The 17,624-nt window shown below is 39.5% G+C and overlaps 2 protein-coding genes across 2 annotated transcripts in view; both read left to right on the forward strand.

Moving 5' to 3' along the window:
• The window catches only part of LOC139378785 (Sep (O-phosphoserine) tRNA:Sec (selenocysteine) tRNA synthase), a 36,414-nt gene extending 26,663 nt beyond the window's left edge, over positions 1-9,751 (forward strand). Inside the window, exons 10-12 of the mRNA XM_071121284.1 lie at positions 3,039-3,132; positions 3,920-4,010; positions 8,972-9,751. Of these exons, the coding sequence (XP_070977385.1) occupies positions 3,039-3,132; positions 3,920-4,010; positions 8,972-9,215 (429 nt within the window). The 3' untranslated portion in view covers positions 9,216-9,751. The remainder of the gene's footprint in view (positions 1-3,038; positions 3,133-3,919; positions 4,011-8,971) is intronic.
• A 4,021-nt stretch (positions 9,752-13,772) lies between these two features.
• LOC139378786 (leucine-rich repeat LGI family, member 2a) overlaps positions 13,773-17,624 on the forward strand; it is a 36,855-nt gene continuing 33,003 nt past the window's right edge. The window contains exon 1 of the mRNA XM_071121285.1: positions 13,773-14,038. Coding sequence (XP_070977386.1) covers positions 13,860-14,038 — 179 coding nt within the window. The 5' untranslated portion in view covers positions 13,773-13,859. The remainder of the gene's footprint in view (positions 14,039-17,624) is intronic.

The raw sequence follows: 17,624 nt of genomic DNA on the forward strand, positions 1-17,624 counted from the left end.
TTGATGCATGGCGAACACATAATCCTAAGCAAAAGAGTACACTTTCAACTCAAACAGGGATAAAACATTATCACAAATAAATTTCCTACTATTTGCTACATCTCTATTTTGTTTTATCAAGAAAATAGAAATTCGACATACTGGATGACCACCACGTTTACTACTGTCAACTTCAAATCTTGGATATCTGCTATTCTCTGCCTTGTTTAAAAAATTTTTTTTTTACCAGGTCTTAACCTTTTAGAGGCGTTCCAGAGGATTGCAAACAACCTTGTTATTTACACCCTATTTTGGACTCGAAGTGTCAATGTATGGTTCATACATACATAATAAAACATCTGCAGTCCTCTCCCAGCGGTGAAAGGCACAGAATCATTACATTTTTACCTGGCATCATTTAGTGCATGAGACACGCTCTTGTTCATGTCATGTAGCCTAGTGAGGCATGTGATCTGAAGCGAGTGGGATTGCCTGACTACATGGGTTTAATATTAGTTATTTTCATAACAGCGAAAATACATTGAATAAATCTATCAAATCCACGCATCATAAGTTAGATCTATTTGACCTTGTTGTTTTTTAATTTCACTCTTTCAATAGGCTAAATTGATCTGAAAAACAAGCACAAAATGTGTGCAAGAAATTGCATTTTAGCTAGGCACATACATTAGAAGACAATTGTCAAACTGATCAGAAACACTATGCTCACAATCTGTATCTCCTAAATGGTGTCGCTGGTGTATTTAGTTAGAATTTGGGAATAGATTGCGCAATAGACTAGGGTTTTTACCGGGCGTGAATCTCAACACAACAAACATAACTTTGATGTGCTAGAGAAATGTATACTTCCAAATTTCACCCACTTTTCAGATGAAAATACATAACCCTACCTTTCTGTTGTTTCAACCATCCATATCATATAATTCCATGCCATTTGTCCTTATAGACATACACACAGGTATTCCATGATATGTGTTAAAAATCCAGCACTGCAGTTAATTGCCAGCGATCGTAATTCATCACGTATGCAAATGCAATATATAATCATTACACTACTTTCAAGGAATCGGGCAATTGATGCAAACATGTAAGTAGGCATTAACTTTTCCTTTATATGAAATGCATTCTCACAATCGCTTGCTTGCCATACTAGTCTACAACAAGGGATTAGCCAGCCACAACCAAACTTTGAGAGACCATGTTGATTGGCAGGTGGAATGATGTTCCAATGATGTTGCAAGGTTAAAGACCAAATAGTTAAAAAGTATAAGATTGATGGTGTTCTTAATTTTGTCTCTGAGCTCTACAGACAATTCCTTCAACCTCATGGCTTGTTTTTTGCTCTGACATACATAGTCAACTGTGGGACCTTATACAGTGCGTTCGGAAGGTATTCAGAACACTTGACTTTTTCCACATTTTGTTATGTTACAGCCTTTTTCTAAAATAGATTAAATTGTTTTATTTCTCATCAATATATACACAATTACCACATAATGACACATTTTTGCAAATGTATTAAAAATAAACTTATATATTACATTTACATAAGTATTCAGACCCTTTACTCAGTAATTTGTTGAAGCACCTCTGGTAGCGTTTACAACCTCGAGTCTTCTTGGGTATGACGCTACAAGCCCGGCACTCCTGTATTTGGGAAGTTTCTCCCAGTCTTCTCTGCAGATTCTCTCAATCTCTGTCAGATTGGATGGGGAGCGTCACTGCACAGCAATTTTCAGGTCTCCCCAGAGATGTTCGAACGGGTTAGAGTCCGGGCTTTGGCTGGGCCACTCAAGGACATTCACCCACTTGTCCCAAATCCACTCCTGCGTTGTCTAGGCTGTGTGCTTAGGGTCGCAGTTCTGTTGTGAGGTCCTGAGCGCTCTGGAGCAGGTTTTCATCAAGGATCTCTCCGTTCATCTTTCCCTCGATCCTGACTGGTCTCTCAGTCCCTGCTGCTGAAAAACATCCCCACAGCATGATTCTGCCACCACTATTCAGTCCAAAGAGTTCATTTTTGTTTCTCATTGTCCTAGAGTCCTTTTGACAAACTCTAAGGGGGCTGTCATGTGCCTTTTACTGTGGAGTGGCTTCCGTCTGGCCACTACCAGTGGTGGAAAAAGTACCCAATTGTCATACTTGAGGAAATTATACCTTAATAGAAAAGAAACTCACCCAGTAAAATACTACTTGAGTAAAAGTCTAAAAGTATTTGCTTTTAAATATACTTTAGTATCAAAAGTAAATGCAATTGCGAAAATATACTTTTAAAAGTAAAATTATAAATAATTTCAAATTGCTTATATTAACTGAACTGCACAATTTGTTTGTTTTTGTTAATTTACCAATAGCTAGGGCAACACTCCAACACGAAGACATAATTTGCAAACAAAGCATATGTGTTTAGTGAGTCCGCCAGATCAGAGGCAGTAGGGACAAAATAACGTAACAAAATGTGGAATAAGTCAAGGGGTCTGAGTACTTTCCGAAGGCACTGTATACTTGGGATATTGTTTTTCAACAGGAAAAGTAAAAAGAAATAGCTGTATTTTGTCTTTAATGTCAGACCAGGCAAGACTGAACGTGCATTATAAAGAAAGGAAAAGCTGCACACTAGTAGATCCGATGCATTAATCTATTCAACAATGTTTGACAGCTAAACTGTCTTAATCAGGGTACATAGATCCCCAAATTTATATTAGTGTATTTATTTTTAAGTGTCTTAGATTCTGTTTGTAATGAAAAGCGCTATATAAAATAAATGTATTGTTATAATGCTAGCACAGTTTGGGAACAGGAGTTAAAAGGAGTGAAAACTAGCACTTGAGAACTGACTAAATCAGTCTGGTAACCATCTAAGGGACTGGTCAGCATCATCCCAGGGACCGGTGCCGGTCACAGACCAGAGGTTGAGAAACACTGGTCTACGTGGAGGAAAACTGATAGATAAGTAATAAACAGCCCTCTGTTTATAAGGCTGAGGGAGAGAGTGGGAGCGTAATGCTATTTATATCTATCTCTGTTTGCATGGCCTGAAGGAGATGTACACCTACCTGGCACAGGAGCTGAAAAGGCTTGCTGCGGCTCATGGGGAGAGACTGCTGCACACCCCACACAACCCCATATCACTGGGTAAGATACAGCGCACACAACCCCATATCACTGGGTAAGATGCACCCTCACACATTCCCATATCACTGGGTAAGATACAGCACACCATATCACTGGGTAAGATGCACCCTCACGCAACCCTATAACTAGGGAAGATACAGCGCACACAACTCCATAGCAGTGGTTAAGATGCCTCTTACACAACCCTTGTCACACTTAAGAATTGCAATACCTCAGATCCAGTAATTTTTGGGATAATCCAGAGATAAGAAATTAGCCCAGAGATTCATCCAGAGATCTCTAGATTAGCCCTACATTACTGGATCTGAAGTATTGCAATTCTTAAATCGGAGTAAAGTTGCTTTCACATTACACAATATTCGCCTGAAATTTCATGTTCGTGCGATATTCTTAGTTTGGGGCATCCTATGAGAATATTGGAGCAAAATTTGTGTGGTGTGAAAGTTTCTACGAATGCTGTCTACGTCCGAAATCTAAACATGCTTGATTGACCCCAATGCAAATTTCATTCTACATTACAAATTAGTGTGTAGAGTGGAAGGTAATATCTTTCAAAATGTGTATTAGTAGCTATTTTCTCTCCATAGTCAGTCCTTGTAAACTTAAACTTAAAGCTTTAACCCCAGTAGTTCAAACAAGCTAGCGTATGCATGTCACAGCACTTTTCTGCTCGTCACATGCTGGGTGAATATTGCTTCTATGTCTGTAAAATTGTGACTTATGACAAAGTAAAAGATGTGAATTCCAATGTTGTGTTGACCTTTTGTCTGTGCATGTTTTCATGTAGCCATGTCTCTGGATGGCCTCCAGGCACAGAGCGGCAAGTCTGTGACTCAACTGGGCTCCATGCTGTTCACCAGGCAGGTGTCTGGGGCCAGGTAATTATTTAACTAGGCAAATTCTTATTTACAATGATGTCCTACCCCGGCCAAACCCTAACCGGGGTGACGCTGGGCCAATTGTGTGCCGTCCTATGGGACTCCCAATCACGTCCGGTTGTGATACAACCTGTAATCGAACTAGGGTCTGTAGTGACGCCTCTAGCACTGACATGCAGTGCCTTAGACCGCTGCGCCAAACAAAAAGTATTTTTCCCCAGCTCAGTGGAGACCTGCGGGACAATTTAATATGTGAGTTGAGGTAGTGGGGGGAGTCTCTGAAGAACCTCATTGTATACAAAAAGTAGCCAGTGCTGGGCCCTTCTGGTAGTCAGAGACTACCAGCCAACAGAACTATACAAAATGCAGTGATGTGTAAGAAAATTGTCCCGAGTGATAAAACGCAGTGCTGAGTGATAGTCTAAAGTCTTTAAAACAGAGGCTGCCGCATGCATGTAGATTATATCAAGTACTGGTAGAAGCATTGCTTGAACAATCTTCCTCATACTTTCCAAAGTGAGGCAGGATTTATTTCTATAAAAGAAACCAATCTTAATTCTCTGCTTTTTTTGTCCGTTTTTCAATGTGTGTTTTAAAAGAGAGTTTATCGTAAATTCAAATACCGAAGTACTTATAATGGCGAACTTACTCAATTTGGGCTCCCTTTAAAAGAGGCTGCGAATTTTTGCAGCTTTTTGTTAAAAATCGCGCAACATTTCAACGTCCTGCTACTCATGCCAGGAATATAGTATATGTATATGTAGTATGTGTGGATAGAAAACACTCTGAAGTTTATAAAACTGGTTAAATCATGTCTGTGACTATAACAGAACGTGTTTAGCAGGAAAAATCCCAAGGAAAACTGTTCACAAAAAAAAACAAAAAAATATCCCTCCGCCAGTCTCTGTATTGTCTATGGCAAGGGAAAATAGATAGGGCCCTGTTTACAATGCCTACAGCTTCCACACGATGTCGCCAGTACTGTCAATTGATTTTAAATTAATCCTTGTTAAAATGAGGAATAGGCACTTCCTGTCGTCGAGCACACCAGAGGAAGTTATGAAAGAGAGAATGTGGACCATGATTTCAAAATGTGCTGCTATTGAATACAGATCGCCCCGTGATCAATTTGATCGATTATTAACGTTTACTAATACCTAAAGTTGGATTACAAAAGTAGTTTGAAGTGTTTTGTCAAAGTTTATAGGTAACTTTTTGAATTTAAAAAAATGACGGTGCGTTTTGGAACGGTGCTTTTTCATGGATCAGACGGGCTTCATAAATGGACATTTTGGGTATACATGGATGGATTTAATCGAAAAAAATACCCAATTGTGATGTTTATGGGACATATAGGAGTGCCAACAAAGAAGCTCGTCAAAGGTAATGAATGTTTTATATTTTATTTCTGCGTTTTGTGTAGCGCCGGCTACGCTAATTATTTTGTTTACGTCCCCTTTGGGTATTTCGGGGGTTGCATGCTATCAGATAATAGCTTCTCATGCTTTCGCCGAAAAGCATTTTAAAAATCTGACATGCTGGCTAGATTCACAACGAGTGTAGCTTTAATTGAGTACCCTGCATGTGTGTTTTAATGAAAGTTTGAGTTGTATCGAGTACTATTAGTTGTCACTCTGAAATTTCCGCTGATGTTGATCCCTGTACAGGGACAGCAGCCGTAATTAATGTGCAAATACACATGTCCTCAGGGTCAATATTACAAGACCTAGAGACAACATAAATGTGGTTTTATTAGGATTTAGAACTAGTTTAAGATTAGTATGCAATTTTTTTTTTTTTTTGTCAAAACCGTGATGGTCATGAATGGCCTGCTGTATTGAGTGGGCACAGGAGTAAATAACTATCATCCGCGTAGAGATTAATGTTACAGGTTTTATCAGATAGACTAATATTATTTATATAAATAGTGAAGAGAACAGGGCCCAAAATTGACCCCTGCGGCATACCTTTTGTATTATTGAGGAAACTGCATTTGATACCATCAGTAAGCACACATTGTGTCCTGTCCATTAAATTGTTTTTGAACCAATTGCAAGATGCCTAATCTAGGCCTATTTCAGACAACCTTTGAACAAGTATGAAATGGTCAATTGTATCAAACGCCTTTGACAGGTCAATAAATAAGGCTACACAATGATTTTTATGGTTGAAGTAATATAGCACATAATTTAAGATAAGTGTAGCCGCTGAAACAGTGCTAAAACCAGATTGGTGCTCATTAAGAATAGAATGAGAAGGTAAAAAAGTTATAAGCTGAGAGTTGGCAAGGCAAGATAGCGAGGGAAATTGGACGGTAGTTATCCAAGTCAGAAGGATCTTTGTGTAGGGGGAGGACTTGTGCCGTTTTCCAGCCTTTTACAAGTTTAAAATACAACATACAAAATGCATATAAATAAAAATAACAAGTACTGGTAGATAGAACAGTCCAAATAAACCAAGACAACAGCCATATTTGTAAATTAATAAAGAAAATACAATCCCCAACATGTCTCTTAATAATGTCTTGAAGTGACCAAAAAACACTTGGGAGTCTGATTTTAGGGTATTTTTGAATACATTCCAGTTATGGGCAGGTAAAAACTAAAAGCTGTTTTACCTAGGTCAGTAGGGTCAAAGGTTTAAAAAACCAAACTATTTGCCATTCATGGGCGCGAGTGAGGTATTTCTTCTGTATGTCATGATCGATGTGAGTTAGTATGGTAGTTTCTGCAGGAGAGCTTTGTAAAATATATCCTGGTTTACAGTGGGGGCAGAAGAGTGAAGCACCGTGTCATCGGCATAAAAGTGTTGCTTACAGTTCTTCATTAAGGAACCAATATCGGTAATATAAAACGTGAACAGAACTGTCCCTAAAATGGACCCCTGAGGAACACCTTTTGTGTCCTCTAGGAATAGTGAAGTTTCAAATGTTATTAGTCATTTGGAATGTGCATGCAAGTTCCTTCTCGACAATGCAACCACAATTAAGATATAATGAAATATAAGAATATAAACATAAAGTAAATGGCAGCAACTATACATTAAGATATTTATTAAGGTAAGGTAGTTATTGACCATGCACATGCATTTCGATCAAGTCCACTAGAGGACAATCTACGCAGTAAAATCCACAGTACAATTTTTTTTTTTTTTTTTTTAATCTAAAGAGCATTCAATAACATTATCAACAAAGAAAGCAGCTGAGATGGTATTATGTCCCTGTCTAAATCCTGATTGATACAGTTGATGTCGGAAGTTTACATACACCTTAGCCAAATACATTTAATCCTAGTAAAAATTCCCTTCCACAACTTTGGAAGTATGCTTGAAAGACCCATTTGCGACCAAGCTTTAACTTTTGTCTTGAGATGTTGCTTCAATATATCCACATAATTTTCCTTCCTCATGATCCCATCTATTTTGTGAAGTGCACCAGACCCTGTTGCAGCAAAGCACCCCCACAACATGATGCTGCCACCCTCGTGCTTCACGGTTGGGATGGTGTTCTTCGGCTTGCAAGCCTCCCCCTTTTTCCTCCATACATAACAATGGTCATTATGGCAAAACAGTTTTATTTTTGTTTCATCAGACCAGAGGACATTTCTCCAAAAAGTACAATCTTTTTCCCCATGTGCAGTTGCAAACCGTAGTCTGGCTTTTTTTTTATGGCGGTTTTGGAGCAGTAGTTTCTTCCTTGCTGGGTGGCCTTTTAGGTTATGTCGATTTTGGACTCGTTTGACTGTGGATATAGATACTGTTGTTCCTGTTTCCTCCAGCATCTTCACAAGGTCCTTTGCTGTTGTTCTGGGATTGATTTGCACTTTTTACACCAAAGTACGTTCATCTCTAGGAGACAGAACGCGTCTCTTTCCTGAGTGGTATGACGGATGCGTGCTCCCATGGTGTTTATACTTGCGTACTATTGTTTGTTCACATGAACGTGGTACCTTCAAGCGTTTGTAAATTGCTCCCAAGGATGAACCAGACTTGTGGAGGTCTACAATTATTTTTCTGAGGTCTTGGCTGATTTCTTTTGATTTTCCCATGATGTCAAGCAAAGAGGCAATGAGTTTGAAGGTAGGCCTTGAAATACATCCACAGGTACACCTCCAATTGACTCAGGCTAATTGACATAATTTATCAGAAGCTTCTAAAGTCATGACAATTTTCTGGAATTTTCAAAGCTGTTTAAAGGCACAGTCAACTTAGTGTATGTAAACTTCTGACCCACTGGAATTGTGATAGGATGAAATAATCTGTCTGTCTAAACAATTGTTGGAAAAATGACTTGTGTCATGCACAAAGTAGATGTTTTAACCGACTTAAGAAAACTATAGTTTGTTAACAAGACATTTGTGGAGTGGTTGAAAAACTTGTTTAAATGACTCCAATGTAAGTGTATGTACTTCCGACTTCAACTGTATGAGTTCAGAATACAGTTCCTGGATAAGGAGGAATGAAGTTGAGTTTATGAAGAGTACATTCAATTGAGCACATTTTATGCATTTTCTTTTTTCTTCTGGTCCCACCTAATAGTTTGTGATGAAGCAAGGAAGACAAAAGAAAGGTGGACATATTTTTAAACATCCTCATAAATTATTAATTTGGTCTTTCAGCAGTGATATTTTTTTTCTTCTAAGTGTCAAAGCACCTTCTCCTATTACCACAGGGTTACCCCCTATTTTCCTGGAAGTGAACACATTCATTTTCAATGTTTCAAAGAAATGAATCTGTCATACAATAATTGTATAGCCTAGTACAGCTGAAATAACATTTTCCCCTTTTCAAATATTAATTAGCTTTGCCTGTTTGTTCAAATAGGAAGCAATTTTGTAGTATGGGATAAATTTGCTATCCCTTTCTCTTTTGTGGGCGTTTCTTCCAAGCATCTTTTTAAACTTGCTTGTTTCAAGACAATTTCTGCATGCAGAAGGTGTGGTAATGGTAATGTCTGTTTTCAGGGTGGTTGCCCTTGGTAACAAACAGATGGTGAGCGGTCACATGTTCTGTGGCTTCATGTCCCACTCAGAGGCGTACCCACATCCCTATCTCAATGCCGCCTCGGCTGTTGGCATCACACGGGATGACGTGACACTCTGCATCAAAAGACTGGACAAGTGCCTGAAGAGCCTCAGGAAGGAAAGCAGTGCAAGAAGTGGTTCACCAATACCTCTCACAGGCCAGGAGGACCATGCTGGAGAGTGAATAAAAATATGTAGGGAAAAAGTGCTCATGTACTTTTTCAGATAGTAACATTTTATGCCTAGTGAAAATCTTTAATCCCCTTGCTTTCACATTTGTCATATTTTGCTGCCTGAAATGTGAATCTTAAAAAGGATTACAATTACAGAAATCTTCTCAAATTATAAAAAAAAAACAGTTGTATTAATTGCATAGGTCTTCACACCTCTTGCTGTGGCGTATCTAAGTAAGTTCATGAGCAAATAAATGTGACACCTGTGGTGTGAAGACACTATATGAGATTAAACCTGAAATAATGATTGTTGGTCCATGGAAGTATAGGTCTTATAACATGTCACCATCATTAACACATGACAATACTGCATTCCAGCGGCACTGTGGAAAACAAGTTCTGTGTGACTAATGCTATTTGCTTGTACAGATTTACACTGATAAGTTATCCAATGTCTGTATGAATTGGTTGCATTCATTGAAGACTCCACTGATCATAATGACATTGAGGCAATTGTGTGGTCTATATAAAGTACCTTGTGAAAGTATTCACGCCCCTTGACTTTTTCCGCATTTTCTTGTTACAGCATGAATTTCAAATGGATGTAAAAAAAAATTGTCACTAGTCTACACACAATACCCCATAATGTCAAAGTGGAATTATGTTTTTAGACATGTTTACAAATGTAATAAAAATGAAAGGGTTGAGCCAATAAGTTTAACCCCCTTGTTAGGGCAAGCCTAAATACTTACCCAGAAAGACTCAGCTGTAATTGCTGCCAAAAGTGATTCTAACATATCGACTCGGGTGTGAATACTTACACTAAATAGCCAAAAGTATGTCGAACATCTCATTCCAAAATCATGGGCATTAATATGGAGTTGGTCCCCCTTTTCTGCTATAACAGCCTCCACTTTTCTGGGAAGACTTTCCACTATACAGTGGGGCAAAAAAAGTATTTAGTCAGCCACCAATTGTGCAAGTTTTCCCACTTAAAAAGATGAGAGAGGCCTGTCATTTTCATCATAGGTACACTTCAACTATGACAGACAAAATGAGAAGAAAAAAATCAAGAAAATCACATTGTAGGATTTTTAATGAATTTATTTGCAAATTATGGTGGAAAATAAGTATTTGGTCAATAACAAAAGTTTATCTCAATACTTTGTTATATACCCTTTGTTGGCAATGACAGAGGTCAAACGTTTTCTGTAAGTCTTCACAAGGTTTTCACACACTGTTGCTGGTATTTTGGCCCATTCCTCTATGCATATCTCCTCTAGAGCAGTGATGTTTTGGGGCTGTTGCTGGGCAACACAGACTTTCAACTCCCTCCAAAGATTTTCTATGGGGTTGAGATCTGGAGAGTGGCTAGGCCACTCCAGGACCTTGAAATGCTTCTTACGAAGCCACTCCTTCGTTGCCCGGGCGGTGTGTTAGGGATCATTGTCATGCTGAAAGACCCAGCCCTTGCTGATGGAAGGAGGTTTTCACTCAAAATCTCACGATACATGGCCCCATTCATTCTTTCCTTTACACGGATCAGTCGTCCTGGTCCCTTTGCAGAAAAACAGCCCCAAAGCATGATGTTTCCACCCCCATGCTTCACAGGAGGTATGGTGTTCTTTGGATGCAACTCAGCATTCTTTGACCTCCAAACACGACGAGTTGAGTTTTTACCAAAAAGTTTTATTTTGGTTTCATCTGACCATATGACATTCTCCCAATTTTCTTCTGGATCATCCAAATGCCCTCTAGCAAACTTCAGACGGGCCTGGACATGTACTGGCTTAAGCAGGGGGACACGTCTGGCACTGCAGGATTTTAGTCCCTGGCGGCGTACTGTGTTACTAATGGTAGGCTTTGTCACTTTGGTCCCAGCTCTCTGCAGGTCATTCACTAGGAACCCCCGTGTGGTTCTGGGATTTTTGCTCATCGTTCTTGTGATCATTTTGACCCCACGGGGTAAGATCTTGCGTGGAGCCCCAGATCGAGGGAGATTATCAGCTGTCTTGTTTGTCTTCCATTTCCTAATAATTGCTCCCACAGTTGATTTCTTCAAACCAAGCTGCTTACCTATTGCAGGTTCAGTCTTCCCAGCCTGGTGCAGGTCTACAATTTTGTTTCTGGTGTCCTTTGACAGCTCTTTGGTCTTGGCCATAGTGGAGTTTGGAGTGTGACTGTTTGAGGTTGTGGACAGGTGTCTTTTATACTGATAACAAGTTCAAACAGGTGCCATTAATACAGGTAACGAGTGGAGGACAGGGGAGCCTCTTAAAGAAGTTACAGGTCTGTGAGAGCCAGAAATCTTGCTTGTTTGTAGGTGACCAAATACTTATTTTCCACCATCATTTGCAAATAAATTCATTAAAAATCCTACAATGTTATATTCTGGATTTTTTTTTCTCCTTTTGTCTGTCATAGTTGAAGTGTACCTATGATGAAAATTACAGGCCTCTGTCATCTATTTAAGTGGGAGCACAATTGGTGGCTGACTGAATACTTTTTTGCCCCACTGTATGTTGGGACATTGCTGAAGGGACTTGCTTCCATTCAGCCACAAGAGCATTAGTGAGGTCGGGCACTGATGTTGAGTGATTAGGCCTGGCTCGCAGTCGGCATTCCAATTCATCCCATAGGTGTTCCATGGGGTTGAGGGTCGCCACTCAAAGGACGCTAAGGATGTGGACAAAGACAATGATGCCCACCCAGACCCTCCCCTATAGGTTTAGGTTATGTGGTCGGAGTCCGCACCTTGGGGGAGGGGGGGGGGGGTACTGTCACGTTCTGACCATAGTTCTTTTGTGTTTTCCTTGTTTTATTGTTGGTCAGGACGTGAGCTGGGTGGGCATTCTATGTTGGATGTCTAGTTTGTCTGTTTCTGTGTTTGGCCTGATATGGTTCTCAACCAGGTGTTAGTCGTTGTCTCTGATTGGGAACCATATTTAGGTAGCCTGTTTTGTCATTGTGGGTTGTGGGTGATTGTCTATGTTAGTTGCTTGTGTCAGCACAGTTCTTATGATAGCTTCAGGGTCGTTATTTGTTTATTGTTTTTGTACAGTTTATTTCGTGTTATATCCAACAATTGTAACTTTTAATCACCTGCAATCTGCAGTTAGAATGACTGTCAATTTATCTTTCTGTAGTAAAAGATACATTAATCAATCATTGTGCATGCAAAAACATAGATATTAAAACAAACTATTCTAAAAAAAACTTGCAACAAAGCCTGCTGGGAAATATGGTAATGATGCCTCTCCATGTCTTTTTCACTCAGAGTTAACAGAATTGAATTCAATACAGTTGAGTAACAACATCACCATGTGGTGTTGATTCCACTGTGATTCAAATAACCCTTAATTTATTCACTGCAGGTGGCATCAATTTCAATCCCACTGGTGTTAACCCCTCTAGAATCAACATTCAGATATAAAACTTACAACACTTTTTACCTCAACACCGAGATTTTAACACCTGCATATTTGCTGTGCATGGACAGAGCCATGCTCTGTTTGTTTCTATTGCAGAGGTTGTGGTACAGCTACGCCTAATCAGACTTGCCTGTGCTAATGGGCCTCCAGGCAAAGTAAAATGATACAAATTACTTTTTTGATGCATGCCCCTCAAATGATACAAATGTAACAACCTAGCCTGAGCGCACAGAACCTGAAACAACAATACAGATGAAACCATGTGTGCAATACAATGTATTATCTGAGTGGCACTGGTGCTCCCAAATCAAAATTCCATGTGCATTCCACAGGTCACGTTTATAAGTGTGTTCCAAAAAATTATCAAGATTAGGTAATATTTCGCGGCACACCTGAGAGTTCCAGTAGAGTGAAGTATAATGTACTGTACTCTGCTATACTATACTGTACTTAACTGTAGTCTACTGTACTCCACTCTATTTAACTAAACACTGCTGTGCTGCACTGCACTCTAATCACTGTACTGTGCTGTACTGTCCAACTTGTGAAATGTAGATGTGTATGATCGTTCAGATTTGGTCCGGTCCAGACCAACCAAACGTGATCATGTTTGGAACGGGGCTCATTAGAACCAGGCAATTTTTACATTTACATTTTGATCATTTAGAGATCTACAGTCAGTGCATTCAATTAAGGTATATAAACAACCACATATCACAGTCATAGCAAGACAAAAACGTTTCTGTAACCTTTACTGAGAATGTTGAAGTGTTCCATTGTTTTTTTTCTCTTGGTCAGCTTTTGAAAAAGCAAACATAAGTGCATGTGACAGATGGGAGCAATAATACATATTCCACACAGCAATCTTCAGTTGGCTCCATTTTCTCTTTTAAATTGTAATTCAATGTCCAGAAAATAAGTATTTTCACATAATTGCAATTAGCCTACAAAAATCATACCGGTATTCATTGAAGTTTATAAACAAGCGCACCCTAAACATATGCGGCTAAACTCGAAAGTCCGCTATGGAGATAACCGCTCTTTAACCAAACTATCAACAGAGTACTGGGTATAATAAATAATTAAATTGCGCGAAGGGAGCTGCAGCTGAATTGCTGATGTAAGGGGTTCAGTGCAGCATTTCATGTCGCAGGGTGGAAGGAAGCTTTGCAATCTACCCGGCGTTTATTGCTATCTCACACATGCAAATCCGACAAAAAAAATATGCTGTCAATAGTTAAAAACTGCGTATTATTTTCAGTTGTGTGCTTGTACATAGCTATGCCGATTTCTTTAAAAAGGATTTCCAGATGTCCTTCAGCATGCAGCTGTTCCAAGGAGTCCATCATTTGTTTTGGATCTTCCTATGTCCCAAGGATCATCCCGAACGACATTAATTCACTGTAAGTAACTTCAGTCATACCTGATTTAGTCTAGGCTACTAATAATTGTCTTTGCCGCTAATGCAAATTATGACATATGAACGAACGAGTTATAGTAGGCCTACATATCTCATATTGTATAGGCTAAGAGATGTTTGTGTTGACACTCGCACAAGCTTGTTATACATTTATATATATATATATATATATATATATATATATACATGCAATGACACAGGGGAGACCGGGGCTAACACTTTGGCTTATTTCTGAAAAAACTGATTGAGATTAATAATATTTTTATACAAACATAGGCTACATGTCTCAGCTACCATTGCCCACTGTCACTACGTTTCTAGGACATACCAGTCATGTACAATTTAAACCGAAGGTGGTGGAGGTGAAATGTTACATTTAACCCCACAGACTGGGTTAAATGTAACACTGTCTTCAATTGTAGAAATGAGGGGTTATAGAAAAATGTTATGATTTGAAACTGATATTAAGATAGAAAATACACTAAATGGACAAATGTTTTTTACAGTTTAAGAATGCCATATTGACCAGAAACGGTGTAGCCAGAATTTATTAGCATTCAAATGTATGAATTAGACTTAATATATATATCTTTTTTTCCTATTTCTAGTTGATGTAAAGACGTGACATTTTATACAATTATGTAAATATGTCTAAATACCATAATATATGATATAATTTTTGGTAACCTGCGTTACAACTAACCCTGTTACAACTAGCCCCCATTTACTAATCTGAGTCTAATCTGAGGTTTGTGGGGAAATACAACAATAATGAATGTCATTAACTATACCAATCAAAATACCTCTTCATACGGATCAAAATTAGGCCATGGCTACGGATATGGTGTTTTTGCGTCTGGAAAGCTCATTTTTAAATCTGAGGATCCGAATCACGTTCTGCGCATGTGTTATTTTACGTTTTTTTCTAATTTAGCTGCTGCTCATACTCCCCCTCCCTTCACGTTTCGCTCTTCTGAGCCATGATGTTGCCTTTGTTTTTGCCTCATATTTTTCTGAATATCTGAAATAAAAACCCTGCAGCGATTTGAACGAACATTCCAAAACATATATATTATCAACCTTCTCTGTCTGTTGTAACGGATATTGCAGATGCACAAGCAGGACGCAGTCCTTACACTTTGGACACATTTTGTATGATTATGTAGAATCTTTATAGTTGCTGCCATATCATGGTTCCTGAAAAAAGTGTATAAGGACCGGTAAAAAAAATAATCGGACATTGGGCGAGTTCGTTTTGCATCGCCCGGTGCCATAGGTATGCCATATATACTGATATCGTGTCGATAATAAATAGCTGAATGCATGTCAGCAGCTAAGAAGACCATGGAACCGCTAGACGGCCTGTTTGTGTCGTATGTACAGTATTCTTGCAATACTAACAACACATTTTGGACCAACATGTCGATATTGTATTTTGTGTAAAACATTTAAATAGCTGCATGTAGCCTAATCCCCTCCTGAAAAAAACAACACGAAATCACGTTTATGCCTACTGAGGAATGGAATACAATAGTTTGAACAGTGTTGTGTACAACATGAAATGTGTAAACTACCCCAGTGACCAGACAAAGACGACCAAGGAGGGTGAGTGGCGCCAGGACACTCAGCACAGCAGCTAAGTAATCACCGGAGTGAGCACAAAAAATATCCTGCACATGCACAGCAATATCCGTATTTTGCGGCAAAACTCTGTATCAGTAACCACTCCCGAGGGTTCCCGAGTGGCGCAGCGGTCTAAGGCATTTCATATCAGTGCTAGAGGGGTCACTACAGACCCTGGTTCGATTCTAGGCTGTATCACAATCGGCCGTGATTGGGAATCACATAGGGCAGCGCACAATTGGGTCACTGTCTCAGGAGTAGGCCTTCATTGTAAATAAGAATTTGCTCTTAACTGACTTGCCTAGTTAAGTAATGGGGAATGTTCTACAGGTCAATAATAAAAAAAGAGAGGCAGGCAAGAATATTAATTTTAGGGCTCCATTTTTTTTTGTCAATACAAAAAAGAAACTGATGGCTTTAAATAAACAGTGCCTTCAGAAAGTAGTCACACCCCTTGACTTGTTCCACATTTTGTGGACAAAGTGAAAACATGTTTTTAGAAATGTTAGCACATTTATTGAAAGTGAAATATAGAAATATCTAAATTACATATGTATTCACACCCCAGACTCAATACATCTTAGAATTAACTTTGGCAATGATTACAGCTCAAATCAAATTTGATTTATTTGTCACATACACATGTGTAGCAGATGTTATTGCGGGTGTAGCGAAATGCTTGTGTTTCTAGATACAACAGTGCAGTAATATCTTAAAATTCACAACAATACAGACAAGGCACACAACCTAATAGTAAAAGAATGGAATTAAGGAATATATAAATATTAGGATGAGCATTGTCAGAGTGGCATAGACTAAAATACAGTAGAATAGAATACAGTATATAAGATGAGTAAAGCAAAAATATGTAACCATTATTAAAGTGACTAGTGTTCCATTATTAAAGTGGCCAGTGATTTCAAGTCTATGAATATGGGGCAGTGGCCTCTAAGGTTCAGGGTTATGAAACTGGGTGGAAGCCGCCTAGTGATGGCTATTTAAAAGTCTGATGTCCACCATTGTTCTTGTACCTGCCACCCTACACCCACTTCAATTTGCATACTGCCCCAATATGTCCACAGATGATGCGATCACCATCACACTGCACACTGTCCTATCCCATCTGGACCAGAGGAATACCTATGTAAGAATGCTGTTCGTTGACTACAGTGCGGCATTCAAGATCATAGTACCCTCCAAGCTCATCATTAAGCTTGAGGCCCTGGGTCTCAACCCCACCCTGTGCAATTGGGTCCTGGACTTCCTGACGGGCTACCTCCAGGTGGTGAAGGTAGGATACATCTCCACTTTACGATCCTCAACACTGGGGACCCACAAGGGTGCATGCTCAGCCCCCTCCTGTACTCCCTGTTCACCCATGACTGCATGGCCAATTACACCTCCAACTCAATCATCAAGTTTGCAGACGATACAACAGTAGTAGGCCTGATTACCAACAATGACGAGACAGCCTACAGAGAGGAGGTGATTGCACTCGGAGTGTGGTGTCAGGAAAATAACCTCATACTCAACATCAACAAAACAAAATTAGATTATCGTGGATTTCAGGAAACAGCAGAGGGAACATGCTCCTATCCACATCAACGGGATGGAGCAGATGGAAAACTTCAAGTTCCTCGGCGTACACATCACTGACAATCTGAAATGATCCACCCACACAGACAGAGCGGTGAAGGCGCAACAGCGCCTCTTCAACCTCAGGAGGCAGAAGAAATTTGTCTTGGCACCTAAAACCCTCACAAACTTTTACAGATGCACAATTGAGAGCATTCTGTCGGGCTATATCACCAGAGGGGGGTGTGGTCTTCCCAACACATCAGCGGGGGCAAACTACCCACCCGCCAGGACACCTACAGCACCCGATGTCACAGGAAGGCAAAAAAGATAATCAAGGTCAACAACCACCCAAGCCACTGCCTGTTCAC

Source organism: Oncorhynchus clarkii, chromosome 21 (assembly GCF_045791955.1).
Source record: "Oncorhynchus clarkii lewisi isolate Uvic-CL-2024 chromosome 21, UVic_Ocla_1.0, whole genome shotgun sequence".
Classification (NCBI taxonomy): Eukaryota; Metazoa; Chordata; class Actinopteri; order Salmoniformes; family Salmonidae; genus Oncorhynchus; species Oncorhynchus clarkii.